Raw genomic sequence first — 16343 nt, forward strand, 5'->3', positions numbered from 1 at the left:
ATATGTACTTCAAGGAATGAACATTACCAGGCATTCCCAGACTGACAGAAATGTATAATACTGTTGCTTTAAATGGCATATGCATGTTTACCTCTACTTAGCCGATTGGAAATTACCAGTGCATTTTCAGACTTTCAGAAATGTGAAATACTATCACTTTAGTCGCATCTGTGTGTTCACAGGCCAAGTGTGTATGTTGGGATGCACTATGTGCAGCGCTGTGTTCCTCAGTAGTGATAGGACAGGGTTTTGTCACAGAGCTTTCTGACAGTCTACAGAAAACAGTCTTTTTCATAAGTCTGTAGAAGTTATAAGCAAATATCTGGTTAAGAAACACTGTCATGGCAAAACATACAATGTTTTATAGGAGATGTGTACTTATGTACAAATTAAGATTGAAATTAATGGTAACCATACCACCCAATGGTCAGAAGTTTTATCAGGATCTGTCAGATAAAGGAAGCCTTGCTATTGTTGTGATCTCCCCTGCAACACAGGAGTGGGACCCCACACACTCTTTGAGTCAATAATGTCAGAGAGCGTCTTTCTTCTTTATGTTGGCTTTCTCAAATTAATCTAGATGTCTCTTGTCCATACAGAAAAAAGAGCTTTTTGTTTCTCAAGAAGAATTTTTTTTCAAATTATACAAGAAGGTTCTGCTTATCCCAAGCTGTGATTCTGAGTCAGATCGTGGCATAAAGCAAACCGTTATGCAGCCATCTTGGATGTTTGTCATTGAAAATTTACTACTGCCGCTCGTCAACTCACTGTCACTGTCTGTCAGCACATTTGTCTGTCTCACCATTGGTCAGCACATTTGTCTGTCTCACCATTGGTCAGCACATTTGTCTGTCTCACCATTGGTCAGCACATTTGTCTGTCTCACCATTGGTCAGCACATTTGTCTGTCTCACTGTCTGTCAGCACATTTGTCTGTCTCACCATTGGTCAGCACATTTGTCTTCTCATGTGTCTGTCTCACTGTCTGTCAGCACATTTGTCTGTCTCACCATTGGTCAGCACATTTGTCTGTCTCACCATTGGTCAGCACATTTGTCTATCTCACCATTGGTCAGCACGTTTTGTTCTGTCTCACTGTCTGTCAGCACATTTGTCTGTCTCACCATTGGTCAGCACATTTGTCTGTCTCACCATTGGTCAGCACATTTGTCTGTCTCACCATTGGTCAGCACATTTGTCTATCTCACCATTGGTCAGCACGTTTGTCTGTCTCACTGTCTGTCAGCACATTTGTCTGTCTCACCATTGGTCAGCACATTTGTCTGTCTCACCATTGGTCAGCACATTTGTCTGTCTCACCATTGGTCAGCACATTTGTCTATCTCACCATTGGTCAGCACGTTTGTCTGTCTCACTGTCTGTCAGCACATTTGTCTGTCTCACCATTGGTCAGCACATTTGTCTGTATCACCATTGGTCAGCACATTTGTCTGTCTCACCATTGGTCAGCACATTTGTCTATCTCACCATTGGTCAGCACGTTTGTCTGTCTCACTGTCTGTCAGCACATTTGTCTGTCTCACCATTGGTCAGCACATTTGTCTGTCTCACCATTGGTCAGCACATTTGTCTGTCTCACCATTGGTCAGCATATTTGTCTATCTCACCATTGGTCAGCACGTTTGTCTGTCTCACTGTCTGTCAGCACATTTGTCTGTCTCACCATTGGTCAGCACATTTGTCTGTATCACCATTGGTCAGCACATTTGTCTGTCTCACTATCTGTCAGCACATTTGTCTGTCTCACCATTGGTCAGCACATTTGTCTGTCTCACCATTGGTCAGCACATTTGTCTGTCTCACCATTGGTCAGCACATTTGTCTGTCTCACCATTGGTCAGCACATTTGTCTGTCTCACCATTGGTCAGCACATTTGTCTGTCACCATTGGTCAGCACATTTGTCTGTCTCACCATTGGTCAGCACATTTGTCTGTCTCACCATTGGTCAGCACATTTGTCTGTCTCACCATTGGTCAGCACATTTGTCTGTCTCACCATTGGTCAGCACATTTGTCTGTCTCACCATTGGTCAGCACATTTGTCTGTCTCACCATTGGTCAGCACATTTGTCTGTCTCACCATTGGTCAGCACATTTGTCCGTCTCACCATTGGTCAGCACATTTGTCTGTCTCACCATTGGTCAGCACATTTGTCTGTCTCACCATTGGTCAGCACATTTGTCCGTCTCACCATTGGTAAGCACATTTGTCTGTATCACCATTGGTCAGCACTAATAGAATCTTACATGGGTCTGTCAAGTGGACAGGGATATCTCAACCAAAGTGAAAGATTTTGGCTGTCAACCCAAGGCTTGCCGAGGGTTGGCGGCTAATATCTTCCACGAGGGTTCTCTGTTCACTTGACAGACCAATGTCTTTCTCGACATCATTCAGCATATTTGTCTGCCTCACCATTGGTCAGCATACTTTTTACTCTGCCCTCTATTTGTAACATTACATGTGGCATAAATTCCTTAATAATATTAGTCAATGGATTGAGGTATTGGTCAGGTACCAAATCTAGGTCACTGTAACCTATATTTTACCTTTTATCACCATTTCAGCTTCTTGAGACTCATTTTGTATCTTGCTTGGTGTTATTTCCAAAATTGCTTTGTTTGTATTTTATAGCGATCCAGCGTTATAAAGTCGCCTTTTGTGTGTTTGTTCAGACATTTTATCTGCTGATGTTTTTATTTTCTTTGATAAGTATTCTCCCAATTTAATGATTCAGCAAATCAGAGATATGCTTTAAACAGTTCCATATTGTTTCTGTTGTCAGAAAATTTTATTTATTTATAAGTTCAAGGAAAATGACATTGGAACAACCAAAAAGCAACTTCAGCACAAACAAATACATGTTTTGATGCCGTTTAATTTCCTGTTTATATAAGGCCTCAAGTGTATCGTCTCATTTATGATACCATAAGACGGTTTTGTCTGGTTTTCCTTGATAAACTATATTACCTACAGAAATTGATATAAAGCAATTTTGTCAAAATATAGCTATAAAATTTGCCTATAAAATTGTTAAAGAGATAAACAAAGCCATTAGATATAAAATCTGATATTTGAGTTTAAATTATCTTTTTGCATGGTCAGTCATTTAGACAAAAATCATTCCATAGAATATTTTTTTTAAAAAATCAAATAAATAGATGAGCATGACAGAAGTTTTACTTGCCAAAAAGCATGTAACTTTATTTAAACCTTACCATCATTCAGAAGTCAAACTTCATAAAGTCATAATACAATTTCAAGCTCTAGAGAAGCAAGTGAACCTTATACAGGCCTGTATGACCTCTTTCCTTCCATTGTTATGTAAGAGAGGTTGAAGTATTTGGGAAGAAAAAAATTTCAGGCTGTTTTAGATATTTCAGAACTTTTAGAGGATTTTTTTAAAAAAAATTATTTATTTCAACGTCATAATACATGAATATAATAAATCACCTTATCCCCTAACTATGTTAAGATAAATAAATAATGACAAGCTGATTACAATGTAATGCCATAACAGTTGCCTGAGAGAAATTACATCTGGTCTGACGTCTCCAGAGTAAGGCACACCATTTACCATAATGAATTATAAGCTTTTTCACACACATTGGATTTTTTACCCTACAGGGATGCACACCCACTCAGAAAAATTTCACTCAAAAAACAAGATCTGTTAAGTTGAATAAACCTATCTGTCACATTAATGTTGACTGGCTGACCGTGTAGGTGGACCGTTTCAAAACGTTACATAACCCGGCCTACTACTGTTCTCACTCATTCAGGGTTTAACACTTTACTAATACAAGGCGACACTTGCCAGTTGTACATGTCAATTAAGCGTGTCAACTCTGTTAGTTTATAACAAAAGAATAGGTATTTATGGCTGAAACAGAGCATAATTTAGATTGAATGTTACCCTTTGAATAATGCTTCATTTTGATATCTTTTCCAAACAAGAACCTTTTTTATAGATCAGACATGGGAGAATTTATATTTTTCAGATTTATTGAAGGAAACTGATATTTAAATCTATTCAAGGTTATCTATGATCATCATTGAAGCAAAGTTGTGATTAAATTAAGGATGTTCTTTTTAGAAAAATGTTCATGTCAACGTGGGGTCTGAGGTGTCACAGTTGTCGTGGCCAAATGCTCAAGATGTCTGTTAATTCAAAGTGGAATAAAATCCTGTGAAACATCAACACTTGAATTTCTTATATAAGGACTCCAAAGTTAAAGGGATTTTTGTCTGGCTTGTTACAGAGCTGAAATTTTACACATAGGAATTACGGTTTAGGTACTTAAAAAAAAATTGTGTTTTACTTAATGCTCCCGTACTAGACAAGAGTTCTTCCTCAAACCCTCTTCTTCTGGAACAAGAATTTTATAGGGTAATATTCAGGACTGCCGAAACACTTAAAAACACTAGCTTTGCTAGAGTTATGATGAGTCCCACCGTCCATTGATTGTCATGTCAAAAAATTACCTGAAAATATGACGTCACAATTACAGAAAGAGTAACAACCGTCGCTTTGGTATATCGCAAAACCGACTTATTTCCAAAACCCGGAAGGCAGTTGTTGACCATTTACTTCATGTAAGGAAAAAGGGAAATAAGTGCAGAACTGTATTTTTGAAATGATCTTTGAATGTAATAATTGTCATAGAAAAAAAAATTGAAATTAAAAAGTGATAATTTTGTAACTACCGTATTTTTGCGCGTATAGTGCGCACCGCGTTGAGTGTGCAAGTACATTTTTGAGTTTCATTTTGGGGGAAAAAAAATTATAAAAAAAATCTCAAAAAGTTTTTGTATCTTCGTTCTAAACATTTTGCATTGCCTCCAAACACTCTTGAAGAACAAAATCAAATGGTTCTTATTGTTTATCAGTGCTTAAAACAACCTTCTGTTCATTAACATTAACTGGCGAGAGGAGTTTGACACGATGATTGACCTCTGCAAACTCAATAAGGGAAACCAATTATATTTAAGGAGAACATTAGTCAATAAATTTATTTCTATTTGTTGTTATGTAAATATTTGAAATGTAAAATCTACTGACAATGAAAGTTTTTTACCGTGGACTTCTTGCTGGCCAATAACACCAACACACAAAAAGTGATATATATTGTGGAATTCTCCTATGGCAGCATGGATATGTAAACTTATAATTAAAATGGCAGCAATGTCAGCCATGTCGCATCAGACATTCCTTTTCATAGAGACCCGAGTTTTGTTCGGAATGTTTTTTTCATTTGAAAATGTCACTATAAGTTTGATGCAAGGGCAGACCACCAGGGATGGTGATTGTAATGGAATGTATACACGTTCTTATTTTACATTGATAGAAATACTGGGTAGGATTTGCCTTTAAAGTTTTTCTAATGACAGGAAATGAATGAAATGAATATAAGTCCTATAACATCTTCAATAGAACCCTATGTAACTGCTGCCTAAAAAATCTTAAATGATATAAAAAAAATTGTTCATTCATTTCATATGTATGTATCACAATAATTGGGTGAAAAAAATGCTGACATGTGATCAAATTTCCTTTTATCACATTTCTTGTATCTTGCAATTTTCATTCAACAAAAACAAATGGAAAATAAAACCATGAGTTTAAAAAGGAAGCTTGAAATTAAATATAGTTATGATTGCATTGCACAAAAGTTCTCCAGTTGTTGAAATGTTGCACAAGTTTTGTTTATCTTTATTTCATCAGCAGATTTAATGATGAAATTTTATATTTACTTATCAATGCCTCTGTGAATAGCTTGTTATTGGGCAGGGAGACATGCCTCTCTTTAACACGTAAGAGAGCAGGTTCTTGTTTACAAGAGAAATTAAATATTTGACAAATTAAATGATTTTAAATGATGCAATCATTTTGATCTTAGCCATTTCTATATCTCGGTGATAACAAGCTTCTATGTGTCATATTTAGCAAATTAAAAACCATTTAGAAATTTCAAATATGAAAAGATAAAGGGTTTTCTATTCTACATTTAGATAGCATGAAGACAAAAAAATTAGTGGTATTTTATCTGGGGGCTGTCTGATTAAAACAGTAAATAACTGTGTGATTATACCTTAAAACAAAGGAATTAATTTGTAAATCAACTAGATGATTTTAAGTCATTACATGTTTCTTTTTTTAATGTACCATCATCAGATGGTGGGCTATTCAAATCGCCTTTCGTCCGTGGTCCCGTCCGTCCGTCCGTCCTTCCGTCCGTCCGTCCGTCCGTCCGTCCTTCCGTCCGTCCGTCCGTCCGTCCGTTAACAATTCTTGTTACCGCTATTTCTCTAAAAGTACTGAAGGGATCTTTCTCAAATTTCATATGTAGGTTCCCCTAGGACCTTAGTTGTGCATATTGTATTTTGGGACTGATCGGTCAACAAGATGGCCGCCAGGCAGCCATCTTGGATTTTGATAGTTAAAGTTTGTTACCGCTATTTCTCAGAAAGTACTGAAGGGATCTTTCTCAAATTTCATATGTAGGTTCCCCTAGGACCCTAGTTGTGCATATTGCATTTTGGGACTGATTGGTCAACAAGATGGCCGACCAGCCGCCATCTTGGATTTTGATAGTTAAAGTTTGTTACGGCTAATTCTCAGAAAGTACTGAAGGGATCTTTCTCAAATTTCATATGTAGGTTCCCCTAGGACCCTAGTAGTGCATATTGCATTTTGGGACCGATTGGTTAACAAGATGGCTGCCAGGCGACCATCTTGGATTTTGATAGTAAAGTTTGTTACTGCTTTTTCTCAGAAAGTACTGAAGGGATCTTTCTCAAATTTCATATGTAGGTTCCCCTAGGACCCTAGTTGTGCATATTGCATTTTGGGACTGATCGGTCAACAAGATGGCCGACCAGCCGCCATCTTGGATTTTGATAGTTAAAGTTTGTTACGGCTAATTCTCAGAAAGTACTGAAGGGATCTTTCTCAAATTTCATATGTAGGTTCCCCTAGGACCCTAGTAGTGCATATTGCATTTTGGGACTGATCGGTCAACAAGATGGCCGCCAGGTAGCCATCTTGGATTTTGATAGTTAAAGTTTGTTACCGCTATTTCTCAGAAAGCACTGAAGGGATCTTTCTCAAATTTCATATGTAGGTTCCCCTAGGACCCTAGTTGTGCATATTGTATTTTGGGACTGATCCGTCAACAAGATGGCCACCAGGCAGCCATCTTGGATTTTGATAGTTAAAGTTTGTTACCCTATTTCTCATAAAGTATTGAAGGGATCTTTCTCAAATTTCATATGTAGGTTCCTGTAGGACCCTAGTTGTGCATATTGCATTTTGGGACTGATCGGTCAACAAGATGGGCGACCAGCCGCCATCTTGGATTTTGATAGTTAAAGTTTGTTACCGCTATTTCTCAGAAAGTATTGAAGGGATCTTTCTCAAATTTCATATGTAGGTTCCCCTAGGACCCTAGTAGTGCATATTGCATTTTGGGACTGATCAGTCAACAAGATGGCCGCCAGGTAGCCATCTTGGATTTTGATAGTTAAAGTTTGTTACCGCTATTTCTCAAAAAGCACTAAAGGGATCTTTCTCAAATTTCATATGTAGGTTCCCCTAGGACCCCAGTTGTGCATATTGCATTTTGGGACTGATCGGTCAACAAGATGGCCGCCAGGTAGCCACCTTGGATTTTGATAGTTAAAGTTTGTTACCGCTATTTCTCAGAAAGCACTGAAGGGATCTTTCTCAAATTTCATATGTAGGTTCCCCTAGGACCCCAGTTGTGCATATTGCATTTTGGGACTGATCGGTCAACAAGATGGCCGACCGGTGGCCATCTTGGATTTTGATAGTTAAAGTTTGTTACCGCTATTTCTCAGAAAGTATTGAAGGGATTGTTCTCAAATATCATATGTAGGTTCCTCTAGGACCCTAGTTCTGCCTATTGCATTTTGCGACCACCATCTTGGATTTTGATAGTTTAAAGTTTGAAAAGCAGAGAAAAGATCCCTCTTTCATTTGTCAGACATAGATCAATCTTTGGTGGGCGCCAAGATCCCTCTGGGATCTCTTGTTTAATGTATATATGACTATATTTTGTTATCTCCTTAAAACTTTTGTTTTCTAACAGAAGATCACCTAGTTATGGTGTCAATGCTTTGATAAAGACATTGTCGCCATGGTTGTCTAGAAAAATATTTGTAAGGCTTCATTAACACATTGTGCAATATATTCAAATATAAATATACAGTAAACAGTACCACACTTGTTGACCTCCGTATAAAGATCACCTGTTTAATAAGGCCACTTTTCTAGGGTCTAAAATGACCAATTTAATCACAATTGAACCTTTATATAAAGACCACCTGTCTATATAGTCCATTTTTCTTTTGTTCTTCGGGTGGTCTTTATAGACAGGTTTGATTTACCAGAAACAAATTCACTTTTTTGGTATCAAAATTTATTTTTATTGTTGATTTTTACTGTTTATTGAATATGTTTGTCACTAATTGACTTTGATGAATATGATCCCTAGTCTACAATAAGAGGGGCTGGTATTCCCAGTTATACAACCTTGGCTTTTCTGATTCTCTGTGTCATAACATTAAAATCGTTTATACAAAATTTTATTACCTGAAGTTGATGTCGTGTGCACTGCTTGACCTCAAATAGGTAAAAAGGCAAATTAATTTCAATAAATCTTATCCAATGTATAGGTTCAAAACAAGGACCGTTTTGCCTTTCTCAATTTCAAAGTAGCAATATAATTACATTGTTACATGCAAGCAAATCTGTTTCAATTTAACTATGATTAAAACTATTTGAAGTATGAAAGAATGTTTCATGCATTTATTTTTTTATTCGCAGACTCAAGGAGATGGTTAAACTGTTAGCTACAGAACATAAGGACAGGTTCCACAGGTAAGGCAATATCTGGGTAGGAAAGTAAGACCTTCACAGGTAAGGCAATATCTGGGTAGGAAAGTAAGACCTTCACAGGTAAGGCAATATCTGGGTAGGAAAGTAAGACCTTCACAGGTAAGGCAATATCTGGGTAGGAAAGTAAGACCTTCACAGGTAAGGCAATACTGACAAGATCTTAAGGCATAAGACAAAATCTGAGTTAAAAAAAAGTAAAACCTTCACAGGTAAGATAAAATCTGGGTAAAGAGAAAGTAAGACCTTCACAGGTAAGTCAAAATCTTGGTAAAGAGAAAGTAAGATCTCACAGGTAAGGCAATATCTTGGTAAAAGGAAAGTAAGACCTTCACAGGTAAGGCAAAATCTGTGTAGGAAAGTAAAACCTTCACAGGTAAGGCAATATCTGTGTAGGAAAGTAAGACGTTCACAGGTAAGGGATTATCTTGGTATGAAAGTAAGACCTTCACAGGTAAGGCAAAATCTGGGTAAAGAGAAAACAAAACTTTTACAGCTAAGGCAAAGTATTGGTAAATGGAAAGCAAGACTTTTACAGGTAAGGCAATATCTGTGGAGGAAAGTAAGACCTTCACAGGTAAGGCAATTGACCGATTGCCAGGTGTAATATAGCCACGCCTCGCGCTCACAAAGGCACATGTTTCTATTCAATGTCGGAGTAAACATAGTAGCACACACAATACAAAATACAAAGTCACATGCGGTTTGATTGACAGCTGGCGATCCATCAATATTTGTGTAGGAAAGTAATACCTTCACAGGTAAGGCAAAAGTAAGACCTTCACAAGTAAGGCAATATTTTGGTATGAAAGTAAGACCTTCACAGGTAAGGCAATATCTGGGTAAAGGGAAAGTAAGACCATCACAGGTAAGGCAATATCTTGGTATGAAAGTAAGACCTTCACAGGTAAGGCAATATCTGTGTAGGAAAGTAAGATCTTCACAGGTAAGGCGATATCTTGGTAGGAAAGTAAGACCTTCACAGGTAAGGCAAAATCTGATTAAAAAAAATAAAACCTTCACAGGTAAGATAAAATCTGGGTAAAGGGAAAGCAAGACCTTCACAGGTAAGGCAAAATCTGGGTAAAGAGAAAGCAAAACCTTCACAGGTAAGGTAAAATATGGGTAAAGGGAAAGCAAAACCTTCACAGGTAAAGCAAAATCGGGGTAAAGAGAAAGCAAAACTCTGGGTAAAAGAACAGTAAGACCTTCACAGGTAAGGCAAACTCTGGGTAAATGTACAGTAAGACCTTCACAGGTAAGGCAAACTCTGGGTAAATGTACAGTAAGACCTTCACAGGTAAGGCAAACTCTGGGTAAATGTACAGTAAGACCTTCACAGGTAAGGCAAACTCTGGGTAAATGTACAGTAAGACCTTCACAGGTAAGGCAAACTCTGGGTAAATGTACAGTAAGACCTTCACAGGTAAGGCAAACTCTGGGTAAATGTACAGTAAGACCTTCACAGGTAAGGCAAACTGTTGGTAAATGAACAGTAAGACCTTCACAGGTAAGGCAAACTGTTGGTAAATGTACAGTAAGACCTTCACAGGTAAGGCAAACTGTTGGTAAATGTACAGTAAGACCTTCACAGGTAAGGCAAACTGTTGGTAAATGTACAGTAAGACCTTCACAGGTAAGGCAAACTCTTGGTAAATGTACAGTAAGACCTTCACAGGTAAGGCAAACTGTTGGTAAATGTACAGTAAGACCTTCACAGGTAAGGCAAACTCTGGGTAAATGTACAGTAAGACCTTCACAGGTAAGGCAAACTGTTGGTAAATGTACAGTAAGACCTTCACAGGTAAGGCAAACTGTTGGTAAATGTACAGTAAGACCTTCACAGGTAAGGCAAACTGTTGGTAAATGTACAGTAAGACCTTCACAGGTAAGGCAAACTGTTGGTAAATGTACAGTAAGACCTTCACAGGTAAGGCAAACTGTTGGTAAATGTACAGTAAGACCTTCACAGGTAAGGCAAACTCTGTGTAAATGTACAGTAAGACCTTCACAGGTAAGGCAAACTGTTGGTAAATGTACAGTAAGACCTTCACAGGTAAGGCAAACTCTGGGTAAATGTACAGTAAGACCTTCACAGGTAAGGCAAACTGTTGGTAAATGTACAGTAAGACCTTCACAGGTAAGGCAAACTCTGGGTAAATGTACAGTAAGACCTTCACAGGTAAGGCAAACTGTTGGTAAATGAACAGTAAGACCTTCACAGGTAAGGCAAACTGTTGGTAAATGTACAGTAAGACCTTCACAGGTAAGGCAAACTGTGTTGGTAAATGTACAGTAAGACCTTCACAGGTAAGGCAAACTCTGGTAAATGTACAGTAAGACCTTCACAGGTAAGGCAAACTCTGGGTAAATGTACAGTAAGACCTTACAGGTAAGGCAAACTGTTGGTAAATGTACAGTAAGACCTTCACAGGTAAGGCAAACTGTTGGTAAATGTACAGTAAGACCTTCACAGGTAAGGCAAACTCTGGTAAATGTACAGTAAGACCTTCACAGGTAAGGCAAAACTCTGGGTAAATGTACAGTAAGACCTTCACAGGTAAGGCAAACTCTGGGTAAATGTACAGTAAGACCTTCACAGGTAAGGCAAACTCTGGGTAAATGTACAGTAAGACCTTCACAGGTAAGGCAAACTCTGGGTAAATGTACAGTAAGACCTTCACAGGTAAGACAGATAAAACTTCCTTCACATGTTAGGCAAGACTGTTGAAAAAGAAAGTGGAGATCAGATATGTTGGATAGACATATTCCACTACTTATTCAGATTACAAATTTAAAATCTGCATTAATGCCTACAAAATGCCAAGTTTGCAAACTAGTGCCTTTTTAGACAACAAAGTCTAAAAATATTTAATCTTGGAAATCATTTCGGTTAATGGGACTTGTATTTAATCAGTTATTACATGATTTATGTGATGAATCATGTGTTTATAGCAGCATAATTGGGATATATCTAAACCTATGATGCAATCAGAACCATGCCAGACTTCAACACAATCCGTTCTCTCATCAGGTAGCTTATAGGTTTCAACACTTTTACAAAAATGTAGACATCCTCTGAAAGATAAATACATGTAGATTGTTTACCATTAGGATGTAGATACACACACCAACTGTATACAACTCTCATCTTTTCCCAGTGAGACTCTTCCATCTTTTTCATTCCAACAAGATCACCTTAATTTCAATGCTGAAACAACACATTTCCATTCCTTTTCAGCATTGGTGAAATCTTGGTACCAGATATGGTTCTTTTCTTTCTTGTCAAATGAGTTCTTGATATCCAGGTGGAATTGACAGCTTGTATATATAGACATAATAACCTAGTTCTTTAAAGCAAATTGCTTGGTATGATTTGACCTTCACCTCAAGTTCCAAAATAAAAAAAATGCACGAGTAAAAAATGTCCAAGCATTTAAATCTAGATTTTAGGGATTACTCTTGGTCAAAATAAGAAGGAGAGAAACATCTCATTACATTTTGAGAAGGGGGGGGGGGATTATAATGGACAAGATTCTGAGTCGCGATGCGACATGGCTGACAAGCAAAGCGAGGAGGGGCCCCCTCCTCCTTCCTGATTGAAAGGGGGGTGCTGGGGTCCTCCCCCTGAAAAAAAAATTGTTGAATCAAAAATATTTAATTTCCAAAAATTACCCCATTACCCCACAGCCGCCATCTTGAAAACACAAATCAAACTTCTTCTAAAGTTCCTCTCATGTGAATTGGTTTTGAAACCTGCCTGAAAAGATGCTGATATAATCTTAACAAAATGTTGTTACATTTCTGGTTGATCCCAAATCGAAGATGGCTACTGTGACACCATATCTAATTAATTTCCTATATGACTATTGCCAAGGTAGTAAGATGATCATGAAGGCCCTTGGGTCTCTTGTTATAAATACAAAGTGATGAATAAAACCCACGTTTTTAATTAAAAAAGTATGAAAATTTTTACCGCAGACCTGTATTTTCATAGATTTAGAATTGCAGGAATATGCTCTGGATCAGTTCATTATAATTGTTATCATCTACGAGACCAGGACTGTCAGTGCTCTTGACTTCAAAGAACATTTCACAAGAAAGCGTCTGGTTAACTGTATCTGTGTGAAGCTTGTTAATAGCAATCGTTGACCAGTAGTATGCGATTCTGAAGAGAATGTGATGTTTTATCACATTAGGAGGAGTTCAGAGTGATATTTTTAGCCCACCATCATCAGATGGTGGGCTATTCAAATCGCCTTTCGTCCGTGGTCCGTTGTCCGTCCGTCCTTCCGTCCGTCCATCCGTCCGTCCGTCCGTCCGTCCGTCCGTTCGTCCGTTAACAATTCTTGTTACCGCTATTTCTCAAAAAGTGCAGAAGGGATCTTTCTCAAATTTCATATACAGGTTCCCCTAGTACCCTAGTTGTGCATATTGCATTTTGGGACCGATCGGTCAACAAGATGGCCGACAGGCGGCCATCTTGGATTTTGATAGTTGAAGTTTGTTACCGCTATTTCTCAAAAAGTACTGAAGGGATCTTTCTCAAATTTCATATACAGGTTCCCCTATGACTCTTGTTTTGCATATTGCATTTTGGGACTGATTGGTCTACAAGATGGCCGACAGGCGGCCATCTTGGATTTTGATACTTGAAATTTGTTATCGCTATTTCTCAAAAAGTGCTGAAGGGATCTTTCTCAAATTTCATATATAGGTTCCCCTAGGACCCTAGTTGTGCATATTGCATTTTGGGACTGATCGGTCTACAAGATGGCCGACAGGCGGCCATCTTGGATTTTGATAGTTGAAGTTTGTTACCGCTATTTTTCAAAAAGTGCAGAAGGGATCTTTCTCAAATTTCATATACAGGTTCCCCTATGACTCTTGTTGTGTATATTGCATTTTGGGACTGATCGGTCAACAAAGATGGCCGCCTGTGAACAAGATGGCCGACAGGCGGCCATCTTGGATTTTGATACTTGAAATTTGTTATCGCTATTTCTTAAAAGTACTATAGCGATCTGTCTCAAATTTTATATATAGTGTGTTTGAAAAAGTTTGAAAAGCAGGGAAAAGATCCCTCTTTCCATTGTCAGACAAAGATCATTCTTTGGTGGGCGCCAAGATCCCTCTGGGATCTCTTGTTGAAAAGTATGGGTAAAAATCGCAATATTGCGGCCCAGAGTGATCCCTGGACATTTCAAAATTAAGCAAAGTACTTGCACAGGAATGCTTTGCAGGATAGAAGGTCAAAGGTCAGGGTCACTGTTATTAAAAAAATAGGAAATTTGTTTTTGCTGTAATATTATCTCCCAATGTTTTGGTTTTCAAACACAAATTTCTCCTTGAAATTACAGCAAATTGTGAAACATTGTAGATCACATGAAAGTTTAAACAAAGTTATTTTTAATTTATCTAATATTTGTAATATACAAATTCATATCCTCTTTAAAAATATAGAAAGAAATGCGGAAGAAAAAAACTCTTGTATTCTACAATGTGCAGCGTGGACAAAAAATTTCACTATTTCTGTGAGACTTAAAACATTAACTTGGTAAATAGAAAAGTTCCTTAGTTCTTTTTGTTTTACAGAAATGTTGTGATTATGAAAACCTGCGGTATACTATAATTCATCCTCTGGTTTACTGTGTTGTATGTACTTCTACATATCATATAGACTTTGTTTATGGTCGGACTGTGAATTCGCTGAGGGCCTATAATTGTGTAGGAATTATTGGCACATCTTCCTAGTCTAGGATTCTCACCATCCTTATCTCAAACCAGCAAATTTGTTTTCATCTTAGACGAGGCTTTAAATGCTGATCTTGCTGAACAATAAAGAGAAACAAAATCCTCAGTTTCTCTGTGGGAGAACAGATAAGAAACCATAATTTGATGGAGTGATCTCCCCTGCCAGTCGATGAAAGTCTGATAAGTTTTTGACGGTTCTTCATAGCTGGATTATAGCAGAGAAGGTGTAGGCGGGTATTCAACCCATTAAAGCTTTTTGTGTGGATTTAGCTTTATGATAAATATTCTGAAATTTTGTGTTTGCAGATGTATAAAATTGATCGATAGTTATCTGTATAATGTTGATGCAAGAACACTAATGTTGTTAAACACCCTGCACAATTTCAACTCAAAAAATAAATATCTCTTAAAATGACAGAAACTTAACATGCCTTAACAAAGCAAGAAGTTATCCTTATCACATATAGACAGTTATATCATTACTTCTTATTGAAGAATCTAGCTTATCTAAACAATTTCTCAGACTTTATTGGCAATTAATTTTGTTAAACAAAATTATTTTTTTGTCCTTCATGGTCACTGTAATGGCCTTCAGGTTAGTTCTGTCCCATCGCTGAGACCCTACATCTCTTCTAGATGGTCTCAGCAGTCAAGGTAGCTTAGTTTCATGGCTACAGGTAGACTTTTTTGTTACATACCAAAAATCAGATGCAGTTCCTGTGAGAGTTTACATTAGGTATTTTTACAATATCAGAAGAAAAATACTATGGATTTTGTTTCCAAAATGGATAGACCACCACACCTGTTTCATCCATGCATAACACAAATATGAAGGGATGATACTTCTGTGGACAATCCTGGTATCTAAGTCAAAAACACTATAATATAAGACAGTTGCTATGGCATGCCATTTTTAGCCCACCATCATCAGATGGTGGAATATTCAAATCGCTTTTTGTCCGTGGTCCGTCGTCCGTCCTTCCGTCTGTCCGTCCGTTAACAATTCTTGTTATCGCTATTTCTCAGAAAGTGCTGAAGGGATCTGTCTCACATTTCATATGTAGGTTCCCCTAGGGCCCTAGTTGTGCATATTGCATTTTGGGACCAATCGGTCAACAAGATGGCCGCCAGGCAGCCATCTTGGATTTTGATAGTTAAAATTTGTTATCGCTATTTCTCAGAAAGTACTGAAGGGATCTGTCTCAAATTTCATATGTAGGTTCCCCTAGGGCCCTTGTTGTGCATATTGCATTTTGGAACCAATCGGTCAACAAGATGGCTGCCAGGCAGCCATCTTGGATTTTGATAGTTAACGTTTGTTATCGCTATTTCTCACAAAGTACTGAAGGGATCTTTCTCAAATTGCATATGTAGGTTCCCCTAGGGCTCTAGTTATGCATAATGGTCAACAAGATGGCCGCCAGGCAGCCATCTTGGATTTTGATAGTTTAAGATTGTTATTGGTATATCTCACAAAGTACTGAAGGGATCTTTCTCAAATTTCATATGTAGGTTCCCCTAGGGCTCTAGTTGTGCCTAATGCGTTTTTGGATCGATCGGTCAACAAAATGTTTGCAAAAGTTTTGAAAGCAGAGAAAAGATCCCTCTTTCCATTGTCAGACATAGATTATTCATTGATGGGCGCCAAGATC

The 16343-nt window shown here is 37.8% G+C and overlaps 1 protein-coding gene across 1 annotated transcript in view; it reads left to right on the top strand.

Moving 5' to 3' along the window:
- The window catches only part of LOC138315755 (protein disulfide-isomerase TMX3-like), a 267210-nt gene that overhangs the window by 230166 nt on the left and 20701 nt on the right, over positions 1-16343 (top strand). The window contains exon 10 of the mRNA XM_069257004.1: positions 8869-8922. Within this exon, the coding sequence (XP_069113105.1) occupies positions 8869-8922 (54 nt within the window). The remainder of the gene's footprint in view (positions 1-8868; positions 8923-16343) is intronic.

The sequence above is a fragment of the Argopecten irradians genome, chromosome 2 (genome assembly GCF_041381155.1).
Source record: "Argopecten irradians isolate NY chromosome 2, Ai_NY, whole genome shotgun sequence".
NCBI classification, from domain to species: Eukaryota; Metazoa; Mollusca; class Bivalvia; order Pectinida; family Pectinidae; genus Argopecten; species Argopecten irradians.